Source organism: Haliotis rubra, unplaced genomic scaffold, assembly GCF_003918875.1.
Source record: "Haliotis rubra isolate DU_JTF1 unplaced genomic scaffold, ASM391887v1 Scf37, whole genome shotgun sequence".
Classification (NCBI taxonomy): Eukaryota; Metazoa; Mollusca; class Gastropoda; order Lepetellida; family Haliotidae; genus Haliotis; species Haliotis rubra.
The window spans coordinates 1831575-1845100 of record NW_025767046.1 but is presented as its reverse complement, the minus strand read 5'-3'; the positions used below and the strand labels follow the sequence as shown (position 1 = coordinate 1845100).

Below are 13526 nucleotides of genomic sequence, written 5' to 3'. Positions count from 1 at the left end.
ATTTCAACACTGAATAAAATATGTTCAAACAAACAAACAAACAATAGCCGGAATATTGCTGATTGAGCCGTTAAACCAAGAACATACACTCAACAATTACCCTGAGTCAAATAACTATGCGAGTTTCTGTTCAAACAGGTGCCACGAGAACATAATTTAACTGTATTAAGAAATATACCATGATTTGATGCTCTAATCTTCCAAACAGAATGAAACACTGTTTCCATGGTAACATTTTATACGATACAGTTGCAAGTTATAACCATATTTACATTGCATAAAAAGTCATTTAGATTCAAACCCTTATTTACATGATCGCGTAACACTATTTTTCCTGGCAGTTTTATGCTTAACATTACACTTCTAAGTTTGTTTCCAATTTCTCCGAACTTTCTCGCATTGCATTAAACAAGTCATCATTGGATGGTTCTGCAAAAAAGGCCTTCAAGTTCTTAACACTTGATGGATCTTTCCTGTCATCAGTTTCGACCACAAGTTCAATACCCTCAAAATCGTCCTTGGTTGGAACCTGCTGTGATTGCATGTTGTCCTGTATCTTCAACACATTCTTTTCTGGCTTTTCCTCAGCTCCAATCAAATCTGTAGGTTCCTGGCATGATTCAAAAGCAGAATTTGGATAAGATATCTGTCTTGATGTTGTTGTGTCTGTCCCGCCATCTTCAATGGACCTGGACTTGATTTTGGGCAGAGAGAGTTCAAGCCTGCGCCAGAATGCCTTGAGCGTACTCTCATCTCCATTCTGTGGCCACTCTATGTAGGTGATGGACTTGAGGATGCTGGAGAGAGTCCTGTCTGTGAGGTGCTTCTGCTGACTGATGTCCTCCAGCAGGAGAGGGATGACCTTGTGTTTCTGCTTCAGCATCTCGTTGTGGGCCACCTGGTACTCAAACCTAGTGAAGTCACTCTCCATGTAATGCGGGGACAGAACCAGAATAGTCCTCCGGCTTTTCTCGATGGCCCAGAGGATGTTGTTCGCTATTGCTGAAACACATACAGAAATGGCATATAATCTTGAGGGGCATATAGAAGTTGGTATTCAAGTATAAGACAAAATATTATGAATGTCAACTTCTTCGTTATTGTATACACAACACTTTTGGGCTTTTAATTGCCACTTCGTCAAGAAGAGTGGGTGAGTGATCAGCGATATTCCAGCATTATCACGGTGGGAGACACTAGAAATGGACTTCACACATTGTACCCATGTGGGGAATCTAACCCCGGTCTTCAGCGTGACGAGCGGACGCTTTAACCATTAGGCTACCCCAAAGAGTGAGGAATGGGCCATGGTTATTTCACGCATTAAACAAAACAAAAACAGAAAACGGCAGAATGTTTATATATATATTTGAAGGTGTATTGAGTCATTGACATCCATATCAATAAGGCGTTATATGAAGGGCAATACATCAAGGTATGTGAGGTAGTATGTTCTGCAAGTGTGATATCATGTTCTGCAGTGTAGCCATGTTCTGGGAGCTTCTTATTTCATTAGAAATGTTTAGACGTCACCTGTTATAAACAAAATGAACCTTGCAAATTCGAGATACTTTTATCCATGCACATTTACATGGTAGCTACAATGTACATACTTTCTCCAGGGACAAAATCTCTCTGGTGCAGGCACAGCTTGAAGCCCCGTTGTTTCTCCAGCTCTTGATACAAGGTCTTATAAACGAACGTCTCATCCTCTGGTGAGGACTTGTAGGATACGAAGGCATCAAATTCCTTTCCATCTACAAATGACAAGAACATATATGCTACTTTTCACACTCTCAGACTTATCGTGTTTTACAAGAAGAGTGTTACTGCATTCATTACGACATTCGACAAAAAGGAGCGTAATTGTTTTCATTAGACAAAAGGGAAAACATTACGACATTAGACAAAAGGGAAGAGTGTAACTATTCATTACGACATCAGACAAACGGGAAGAGTATAACTGTATTCATTACGACATTATACAAAAGGGAAGAGTATAACTGTATTCATTACGACATTATACAAAAGGGAAGAGTATAACTGTATTCATTACGACATCAGACAAGAGGGGAAGAAAGTAACTGTATTCATTACGACATTAGACAAAAGGGAAGAGTATAACTGTATTCATTACGACATTAGACAAAAGGGAAGGGTATAACTGTATTCATTACGACATCAGACAAGAGGGGAAGAGAGTAACTGTATTCATTACGACATTAGACAAAAGGAAAGGGTATAACCGTATTCATTACGGCATTAGACAAAAGGGATGAGTATACCCGTATTCATTACGACATTAGACAAAAGGGAAGAGTGTAACCGTTTTCATTACGACATTAGACAAAAACAGGAAGGACTCCACGGAAGTCGCCTCGACTCCACGACAGCATAATTAGCTCTCATTTCATCCATAATTTATACAGTAATTTCAGATTTTCGGCAGTACATGCTTATCACATGCCAGCCTTCGCATATAAACATTGTGCGAAATGGTCACTGGCCCGCTAGCCCGTGGCTAGTAAAAATCTAGTCGGGCCAATAAATCACCACAGTCACTGGCCCGACAGGCTAGTGAATTTTCATGAGGTAATTTAGTAAATATATCACTCTCTCTGACTTGTTAAGTTATAACACATATGCAAGATTGTGGCCTGATAGAAATGTTCATCATATCAGCAGCTTAATGATGAAACCCGTGTCTACCAAAAGATTGTACATTCAAATTTCGAACTAGTGAATTATTTTGTTGGCTAGTAACTTTCAGGCATAGCTAGCCCGACTGGTTAGCAAAATTTGGAAACTATTTCACACACTGCACATAAATGATCATGGTCTGAAATTTAAGACTATGGTGTTTAACAGTTGCATAACGCTGCTTGAAACTGGTTTTGGTCAGTGAATATATCGACCTGTCAGTTCCGCACTATTAATATTAATGGATTGGTCCTACATTTATTTATATCTATTTATCCAGATAATGACCTAATAAAAAACAAAATAATCATCATGCTGCTGCTATGATGCTGCTGCTGTTGATGCTGCTGCTGATGATGATGGTGACTTGAATATACCTATTTGCCCTACAAATACCGACCGCTTTGTGGTGTCTCACATAGCACCCGATACTCACCATCATCCTCGTGAGGCTGGAAGTAGTACAGGACTCGCATGATGAAGATGTTCCTCTTCTTCATGAGGACATAGGCCACGAGGACAAGCAGTCCGAGGACGACCAACACGACAACTACACTCCCAATCAACCATTTCCAGTTTCCGGCTACTGCAGAACAAAAATATAGAGATTGTACAAACAAACTGCAATCCTAATTTTGTCTTTAAGACTGGTCTTACATACTTGAAACAGATTTGATGCATTAGGGTTTGGTCCTTTTGACAGTCGTTGGTGAACACCATCCTGCTAATTGTCGGAGGCACTGACGGTTTAATAATTGTTGGAATCACCGGTAATGAGTGTGCTTTACAATTTTTATTTCTTTTTGAGAGTGAGTGAGTGAGTTTAGTTTTACGCCGCACTCAGCAATGTTCCAGCTATATGGCTGTAGATAATCGAGTCTGGACCAGACAATCCAGTGATGAACAGCGCTCATGATGAGCATCGATCTGCGCAATTGGGAACTGATGACATGTGTCAACCAAGTCAGCGAAACTCACCACCCGATCCCGTTAGTCGCCTCTTGCGACAAGCATGGGTTACGGAAGATCAATATTCTAACCCAGACCTTTTGTTGTTTCTTTTTGTTGTTTAACGCCTCTCTTAGCAATATTCCTGTTATATGACGACTAGCGTGCTTGTCTGGACCACATTATCTAATGACTGGCATCATGCGCATTCATCTAAGCTAATGGAATGCGTTGATATGCATCAACCAAGTCCCCAAGCCTCTCGCAACAAGCATGGGTGGCTGAAGACCAATTCTAACCTGGATGTTGACGGATGCGTCCTTTAGAGAGCATAGGAAGAGTGATAAAGTTGGGTTTAACCTCGTATTACACGGATTACACAGGTTGGGCAAGATGCTGTTTGATGGCGATTCATCAACAAATGTTCATCATATAGGCGGAATCGGATAGTGGAGATCTCTTATTATAGAAAGGCCATTTCGTGTATGAGGCATAAGACTTTTCGGATAACAACTTCTTGTTTATTGCGGATAGGGAAGTTTCGGTGTTGATTCATTCGCCGTTTTCAAGCTAAAACATCTTCATTATTGATGACAAACTTCAAGAAGATAAAACATTTCGCTTATATTTATCTGAATACTGACACTTATATAACCATGACCGCATTTTAGCTCATTTAGCTGTTCTACATGCAAGTGGTCCTCCCTCGTAAGAAACAGCGAAAAGTGCCAACAAAATAATGATCGTTTGTTAAACAACTGTTTTATTTGGGTGTCAAAATTATGAGGCAAATGATCAGAGTTGGTCTGTCGATTTCATGTGATTGTGCAAAGTTTGATTTTGTTGCAATTATTAGATATTGTGTTAGTGAGCAATTCATCGGTCTCAAATGAAGTCAAACCAGGGAGACTGTTATAGAGTATCCCTTGTCAAACGGAGGATAAATCCGGTGGGATTATATACGGACGAAGAAAGAAAACGGAAAGGTCAGGGCCTAGATTTTCGATGCTCTCTTAGCGCTAAGATAGTCGTAAGTGCCATACATTATCATTAACTTACGACTATCTCAGCTAAGAGAGATTCGAAAATCTGGGCCCAGGTCAGGTGAAAAGTCACGTAGGGACTACTTCCGGTATTTACAAACAAACATGGCGTTGCCCTTGTCAATCAACAATTAAGTCAGAACTAACCATGTGGGATGTGGATATACCACTGGGATAACTGTTCTTATTAAGAAATCAATAGGGCAAGATAAAGAATTTTGTAAATGGGGCGTAACGTAAGTTTAAATATTGATACAATCCAGCGAGGACACTGACAAGAAGGGCCAGTCTTCATGTTTGTGCTTGAAGACCCCTGCGACTTATGTCCTTTTCCGCAATTTGAAAATAGTCAGTGAGTATAGTTTTACGCCGCTTTTAACAATATTCCAGCAATGTCACGGCGGGCGAGACAAGCAATAGGCTTCACACATTGTACCCATGACGAGAATCGACCTCGATGAGCGAACGCTTTAACCACTATGCTACCCCATTGCCTGCAATTAACAATAGATAGATTTTACGAAATATGTCTTGATTGTTGCCTTGTTTTGATTATGTTATTGTGTGAACATCTGCTTCAGTTCGTATTGTCACGACCTGCTGGTGACAGGACACGCATACTCCAAATAAAAGGTCCCTCTCAGGCTTGCATTTTGTTGGTTGGCATTTTAGAAGTACAATATAGACAAACTTAATCTAACTAAAGGAGTTGTTGTCCATAAAGTTTGTCTATATTACATTTATAATGTTGTTAAAATAAATGTATTTTGTTTGTTTTATTTTTATTTTGCATTTTCGTTAAATATATTCGAGAGAGAAGCCATGATTATACACTGGCATCTAATAGGCTAGGATTCGAGTAGCATTTAGAAGATACAATGAAAATAGATTATGGATTTACCAACTACTTCTCTTATTGTATAAAGCATACGAGTAATGATTTGATGACCCCTTGCACAATTAAAGGATGTGGTAACTGAGTTCTTCACATTGTTTACGCAGGTTCATTCTCAGGGCACCCATGAAGATCCGGGTTAGAATTGACCTTCAGCAACCTATGCTTAACGTAAGAGGAGGCTAACGGTATTGGGTGGTCAGGGGCTGACTTGGTTGACACATGTCATCGCATCCAATTGCGTAGATCGATGCTCATGATGTCTTTCACTGGGTTGTCTGGTCCGGATTCGATTATTTACAGACCGCCGCCATATAGCTGGAATGTTGCTGAGCGCGGCGTAAAACTAAACTCACTCACTCACTCACTCACTCACTGGTCCAGATTCGATTATTTACAGACCGCCGCCATATTGTTGGAAACCTGTTGAGTGCGGCGTAAAGGAGACCCACATAAAGTCATTTCTTACGGCCAGCTAAGGTTCTTGCGGAGCTTTTCGGATTCCTGCGTCCATTATTTGCCTAACCCACATACTGCCAGTATTGCTGTCTCCCTGTCACACCAGTGAATACCCATGCGGACGTGCTCAAGTTCGTCTAGTGGAGGACACGTTCCCTTTGCTTGAACCGTCAGACACGCCCATTCGTAATAGGACCAGCGAGCGATTCAGGATATGGCGGATGTACAGTCATGAACCATGAACTATATGACGAAATCGCGTCGAGCTTATAAATTATTATCTGAGAGAAATGTGTCATTTTGAAATCAGGTCTGACGTCTTGTATCAACTAAAGCGTATATTTTATTCTCGCCATTCTTGACGATCTAAAATACAAGTTTTACTTCAACCTGGAAATCAACACGTAAAACAGCCTAGAAAAAATATGCTGATGTCACATTGTGAGTTATGGACCGTTTATAATTCATGGCTGTGTGTATATGTTTGGTGGTGGGTGGGGTGGTGGAGATGAAAATGAATTTAAGGGGGATCACCCATTTTGTTCTGGGGAGGTAGGGAGAGTCATCAAATTTGTACATATTAATATTAAATTAATATGCTTACAAATTAGGGGGGGGGGTCGTTGCTTTTGTACATGCGCCTCCATAAAAATCATCATCACCCCCCTAGCCATAAATTATGAACGGTCGCTTTGTAAGTTTGATTTTACGCCGCTTTTAGTGATATTCCAGCAATATCACGGTGAGGGAACCAGAAATGGGCTTCACACATTGTACCCATGTGGGCAATCGAACCCGGGCCGGTGTGAACTCTTTAACCACTAGGCTACCCCACGGCCCCTGTTTCGGTGTGGATCAGGTTGTCCAAGCATGCGTCATTACCGGGCTCCTTGTCTATTTATGTTGTCAGTGTTTTGTCTTACCTGTCACAATGGTTTTTCTTTGGATTACTTCAGCGCAGGTAGCACCTGTGTGTGTGAAGATGCAGTTGCAAAACTCGGGTGAGCTGATGTCCAGGCGAGCGCACTCCCCATTATCCCCGCAGTCAAGGTTGCAAGGCCACTTGCAAAACTGACCAGTGAATCCTTTGTCACACTCGCATCTTGTACCGTCACTTGTTGTTACACAGTCACCATCGAAACAGATATAACCGTTCTTACAATGTGTTGGTGTTTTTCTTGTTGAGCCGACTGTAGTGTCAGCTTTCGGAGGAGACGACAACGGAGTTTCACAAAATCTCCCCGTATACGCTGTCGCGCAAATGCAGGATTCACCACAATCGGCACACGTTCCTGCATTATTGCATGAGTTGTTATACAAACACTTGTCCAAAACACATTCAGCACCTGTTGTGTTTGAAGGTGCCGATGTTTGATTTGTTGACGGTGACGATGTTTCATTTGTTGTAGGTGATGTAACAGTCATCGTCGTTGACGACACCGGCGTTTCACAAAGATCCCCCGTAAAACCAGAAGGACAGTTACATTTGGGTTCACAGGCTTTGTTAGAAAGACAGGTTCCTCCGTTCTGACAGGTTGAGTGGACAGCGCACGGGTCGGTCTCACATTCGTCACACGATGTTCCAGCGAACCCTGGCCTACAGATACAATACAGGCCACATGTTGTCATGTTTTTCTTGCATGTTCCACCGTTGTGACAAAACGATTGAAACAAACATGGGTTTATTTGATCACAGGTAGGATTCACTGGTGTGAGTTGCCTTTTCTCCCTCTCACGGGCTGACCCATACGTGATGGCACAGCTTAGTACACACAGCCAGATCACCCCAGCGGACATTTTGAACTGGATCACTGTATACTGTCTGTACCTATCTTCAGCAACACAACGGACTGTCTCTCAAACCAATGCTTCACCGACGCCGTTCTCGCTGACGATGACGTCTGACTGCTGTGTTCAGTCAGATGAGCTATGGTGTACGTCACATGCACATCTACAGTACACGGTTGTTTGGTTTCTATCTCACCACCTTATTGGCTGCTGAGTATGTATTCATCCGAACGAACCCGGATCTATCTTCAGCGGTTTCCGCGCTTCAGTAACTCGGAGCAGAGAGACCGTGTCAGCTAGGTTCTATTTAGGGCGGTTCCTACATGAATTGCAATCTAACTCGAAAACTAATAACCATAAAATACTCAATCAAACACTGATCATAATGAAAACATCAGACCAACTCTGTGAGTTTTTTGCAGAATTTATGTCCTAAAAATGAAAAAGTTGTTTAACAAACTATCATTCAAATATTGACACAGTTCACTATTTGTTACGAGGGAGGAGTGCAGAGAAAGGGACAGCCGGGCTGGCGAGAAAAGCTGGTGACGGCACAGCACATGTTAATGAATCAATAACTTTGTCGGCACTTGTGCACGTGCTTCTCAAAGACCTGGCTGTCCCTTTCTCTGCACTCCTCCCTCGTAACAAATAGTGAACTTTGCCAGTATTTTAATGATAGTTTGTTAAACAACTTTTTTAATTTAAGGACATAAATTCTGCAAACAAATCACAGAGTTGGTCTGATGTTTTGATTATGATCAGCGTTTCATTGAGTAGGCCTATTATATGTTTATTAGTTTTTTAGTTAGATTGCAATTCATCGGTCCGCTTTTGAGCCAAACGCACTATAGATAGCTGTAATATACGTCACCGTGTTTACTGTTGTCTGCATCCATTATGAGTAAGCCAAGTACTCGGAAACAGGAAACTGATGCAAGTCGCAGTGCTTCCGAGTTCCCAGTACTTTGACTTTGACCTGGTTTCTCTGAGTGTTTCGTCGTATCATCACCATGGTAACGGATGTAGGTGATGCAATATCGATGTGTTCTCTAACAATTATATTATCTGTGTTTATGTACTTTTTGTTGTGCAGTTGTTGTTGTTGTTATGCAGTTGTTGTTGTTGTTGATGATGGTGGTGGTGAGGGTGTTTTGTTGATGTTGTCGTGAGCGAACTCGTTGCATATCTCATATTTAGATCAGAGAACCATAATATATTTAGGCTGTTTCGTCTTTGGTTTTTGCGGGGGTGGTGGTGGGGGTGTGGGGTGCGATTTGATCTTTTAGGAGAATCAAGCATTTGTTTTCATTGGTAGGCTTGAAATTTATCAAGCTGCAATTTGTGTGCGAACTTGTTACATATTTCAGGAAATTGGGTTTTTTAGTGCGCGAAATTGAACTAGGGGTTGAGAGTGGGTGGTTCCGACAAATTCCCAGCCAGCACGCAATCTGTATGACCCCGTATCGCCCCGAGTCATTAGGCTATTCACTATAGTTCTTGCGTCATTCCTACTCAGCACAGGATGGTCCCATATCAGCTGTAGGATCAATAACACCTGTACATCCGGCTTCAGCTGTAGTTGCTAAAGCTATCTGAGTATGTTTATTATGCTGCGTTTAGCAATATTCCAGCAATATCACGGCGGGGGACACCAGAAATGGGCTTCACACATTGTACCCATGTGGGCAATCGAACCCGGGCCTTCGTCGTGACGAGCGAACGCTTTAACCACTAAGCTACCCCACCGCCCCCATAACGGTTCGGATAAGCGCTGATACAATAATCTCCCGATATTCTTCTGCTGGGGATAACAGTTGAACCTAAGACAGGATGGTCAGTTGATAAGTGTAAGTATTAGTGAACTGCTGCGTGTTTAAGCTGCCGACATGTAAGCAGTGAAGCGTAGAAGAGCCATTCCCTTAAACAACATACTCTAGCAGTTATTCCCTTGAGGTATGTGACATTGTAGGCATGTGTAGACCTAACTTCTGCTTTTGTCACACAAGACAACACTCGTATATGAAATGGGTGAGATGTAATGCTGTTCAACGTCGCGTCCATGTTTATTTCGCTACACGAGAAAGTGAGCGTGCGTGCGCGCGTACGCGTGTGTGTGTGTGCGCGCGTACGTACGTGCATGCGTGTGTTGCTGCTTGAACTTCGCCGGACTAGCCCCTGGATACAACGGTTTAACTTCGATACCCCATTCAGAAACTGACGCTGACTTCCAACAGACAGGACTTTGTCTTAATAATAATAAGTCATCTTCTATAGAGCACAGTCTCCAAACACCAAGTGTTTGATTCTTATTACCCCGGATAACCCAAGCTCCCTGTTAGGCGCTAGAAGGTTATAGTCACATGACTTTATCCAACCGGGTACCCATTTTCTGCTGGGTGAACAGAGGCAATTTTGAACAAACTCACTTGCCTAAGGTGAGACCACACGTATCACATGTGCTTCGTTATGAGCAGGATTGAAGTCCTAGAAATTCTCAGGAGTCAAGTTTTCCAACACGGTCACCCATCCAATGACTGTCCGAGCTCGCAGCTGCTTAACTTCACTGATTCGTGACCTGAACTCTGTGCACAGGACCACACGCCACCACACGTCTTATCCCCTTGATGCCGAGCGTGGGTCGGGGCAACAAGAAGTCCCGTCGTTACACTTTATTCTGCTATGCCAGGGGATCGGTGCTGAGCTCTGAGCAGATAGTTTTAGGAATGGAGTCCCATGGCTGCCTTCATGCTGACAAAAACCTACACATACACTGCATGACAAAAGAAAGTACACATCCATCTTTGATCGTGGCTAACAGTGAAACAAACCAGAAATCTCTTTCCGATGGTGATGTATTTATCCCAGTGGGGCCCTGCAGGCTCTACACGACCGTTTGTATCCAGTAAGGTTCTGATCACGTTTGTAATGTTTGGATCAAATCAAATATTCCGGGGTGTATTTTGCCGGTCAGTATAATTATCAAATATCAAATGCGCCATACACAATATGTATGTATGTATGTATGTATGTATGTATGTATGTATGTATGTATGTATGTATGTATGTATGTATGTATGTATGTATGTATGTATGTATGTATGTATGTATGTATGTATGTATGTATGTATGTATGTATGTATGTATGTATGTATGTATGTATGTATGTATGTATGTATGTATGTATGTATGTATGTATGTATGTATGTATGTATGTATGTATGTATGTATGTATGTATGTATGTATGTATGTATGTATGTATGTACTTACTTATTCTTTTATTTATTTATTCCCTCATTCATTCATTTATATATACTCTCCCAAAAAAGAAACGCATATAGGAATTTCTACTGTATTTTTATGTTTATTTTGAAACATCTTTTTAGGCTTTATGAGTCAATGAAATATAGCGAAATTGCACACTGGGAATGGAGACTTATCCGTCTTTGGCACCAACTCGAGGAAAGTCAGTTTAGGTGTCACATGGAGACGTGTGGTGGCGCTGAAGTCAATACCTCGTGTGACCACCGTGGGCATCAAGAACTGCACGGCATCGCCTCGGCATCAAACGAATAAGTCTCAGAATCTCGTGTTGCCCAATCGCAGCCCACTCTGCCTGTAGTGCCTGTGCGAGTTGCTGAAGTGTGTTGGGCTGAGGGTTACGGCGTCGCACCCGTCTGTCCAGGGCATCCCACAGATGTTCGATCGGGTTTAAGTCCGGTGATCTTGAAGGGCCAGGGGAGCACGTTGATGATGTGGTTCTGGGGAAGTCTCTAGTGTGACGTGCTGTGTCGGGCCTGGCATTGTCCCGTTGAAACAACTCCCTCTGGCGATCAATGATTGGACTGACTGACTGACTGAGTATGGTTTTACGCCGCTTTTAGCAATATTCCAGCAACATCACGGCGGGGGACACCACAAATGGGCTTCACACATTGTACCCATGTTGGGATTCGAACCCGGGTCTTCGGTGTGACGATCCAACGCTTTAAGCACTAGGCTACCCCACCGCCCATCAATGATTGGAAGGAGGTGTGGGCGTAGGATTTCGTCACAGTACCGTTGAGCTGTCAGGTTGCCCTGGATCATCACCAAATCACTTCTCCTACGGCAGGTGATGTCTCCCCACATCATAACACTTCCCCGGCCGAATCTGTCCACCTGGGGAACGCAAGCGTCGGCGAAACGTTCACGTCGACGTCTGTACACCCGCATTCTTCCATCGCGTCGTTCCAATAGAAATCGTGATTCATCAGATTCACCAGATTCTACGCCAATTCGGTAGGTTCCAGGCCTGAACGTTGGTGCACCATTGAACTCGATGTCGACGATGTTGTTGTCGAAGCACAGGACCAAAATAAGGTCTTCTGGCACGTAAACCAGCCTCTCACAACCTGTTCCTGACGGTCTGTGCAGAAAGCCTCCTCAATCCGGGTATATGTCGAGCGGTACTGGTCGCCGTAGCTGTTCGATGACGCAGGTGATGTACCCGGATGTAGCGATCCTGCGCCGCAGTGGTCGCTCGAGGTCGCCCACTACGAGGGGCATCTGCTACCGCATTCTGCCGGCGATATCTCTCCCAGAGCCATGAAATGGTGCTTTGGTGAACATTCATGCGTCGGGCAACTGCACGTTGAGACGCCAGCTTCAAGCAAACCAATGGCGATATGACGGTTGGCTTCACTTAGACGTGGCATTTTGCGTTCGTCAACAATATTCCAAATACATGTACAGTGAATAATCGACAGACAGCGATCAACCTGTTATACCCATCATTGAGACTATCTGATCTCAAACTTTCACGTGCATTGCATGTGAATTGTGTATTCTGTGACACTACACGCCGAAATTGAAAATCATGCTGTTAAATACGGGTATTTTACGGATGGTGCGTTTTGTTGTGATGTTTCAAAACATAAACATCATAGGACTCATAAACAGAGCAAAACCTTTTATACAATGAATCACGTTTTAATTCATTGCTACATGAAATTGCTATTTTCATGATGCGTTTCTTTTTTGGGAGAGTATATTATTTTATTTGTTTGTTCGTTCGTTTATTTCTTATTTATGTACCCTTCATTCATTTATTTATTTACTTACTTAAACTGTCTCTATTTTCTATATCTGATAGTAAATGGGCTCTTAAATACTGACTAGAGGCAATAAATACATTCCGAGAATTATGACCAGCCTATCACTAACAGGCCTAACATACAAACGGTGAACAAATCCTCAAAACTGAACTCATATACACCAAAACAGAAAAAAATCACCAAAATACTCGGAAATAAACTTCCAAACCTTCAACAATTTCCTCCAAAACCGAAACAAACGCATCTGTAATGGAAAACAAATCGTTTGAAATGGAAACAAAACTCGCGTATCAGCTACAAATGCGCCCGAGGACGGTCGCCGAGCGTAGAAAACGGCAGTCATAGCATCCCGAAACGGCATAAAAAGCATCAAAGAATGTGCACGAAAGATGGCGAACAGGCTTTGGTAAATGTGTTTCGTCACCTTCAGTCTAATCTTGAAAATTTGATATCGGGATGTAGCGCATCAACCGACTATTGTAGTAAGCTTCAAACCTATGTTCAGACTTCTCAGTGTCAGGCTTGCTATTCTGCACAGTGTGGTCCCTAGTTCGACTGAAGAGGGATTGTACTTTGTTGTCAACATGTCGTGCTAC

General features: G+C 42.5%; 1 protein-coding gene across 1 annotated transcript; it reads right to left on the bottom strand.

The window, feature by feature from the left end:
- Positions 1-220: 220 nt before the first annotated feature.
- Positions 221-8017, bottom strand: LOC124285869 (low-density lipoprotein receptor-related protein 1-like). The gene is made up of 4 exons (XM_046722148.1): positions 6969-8017; positions 3137-3286; positions 1614-1757; positions 221-1002 (listed from the first exon to the last, which is right to left on the bottom strand). Exons 1-4 carry the CDS (start codon positions 7840-7842, stop codon positions 356-358), a joined length of 1815 nt encoding a protein of 604 aa, XP_046578104.1. The 5' UTR covers positions 7843-8017; the 3' UTR covers positions 221-355.
- Between the last annotated feature and the right edge of the window lie 5509 nt (positions 8018-13526).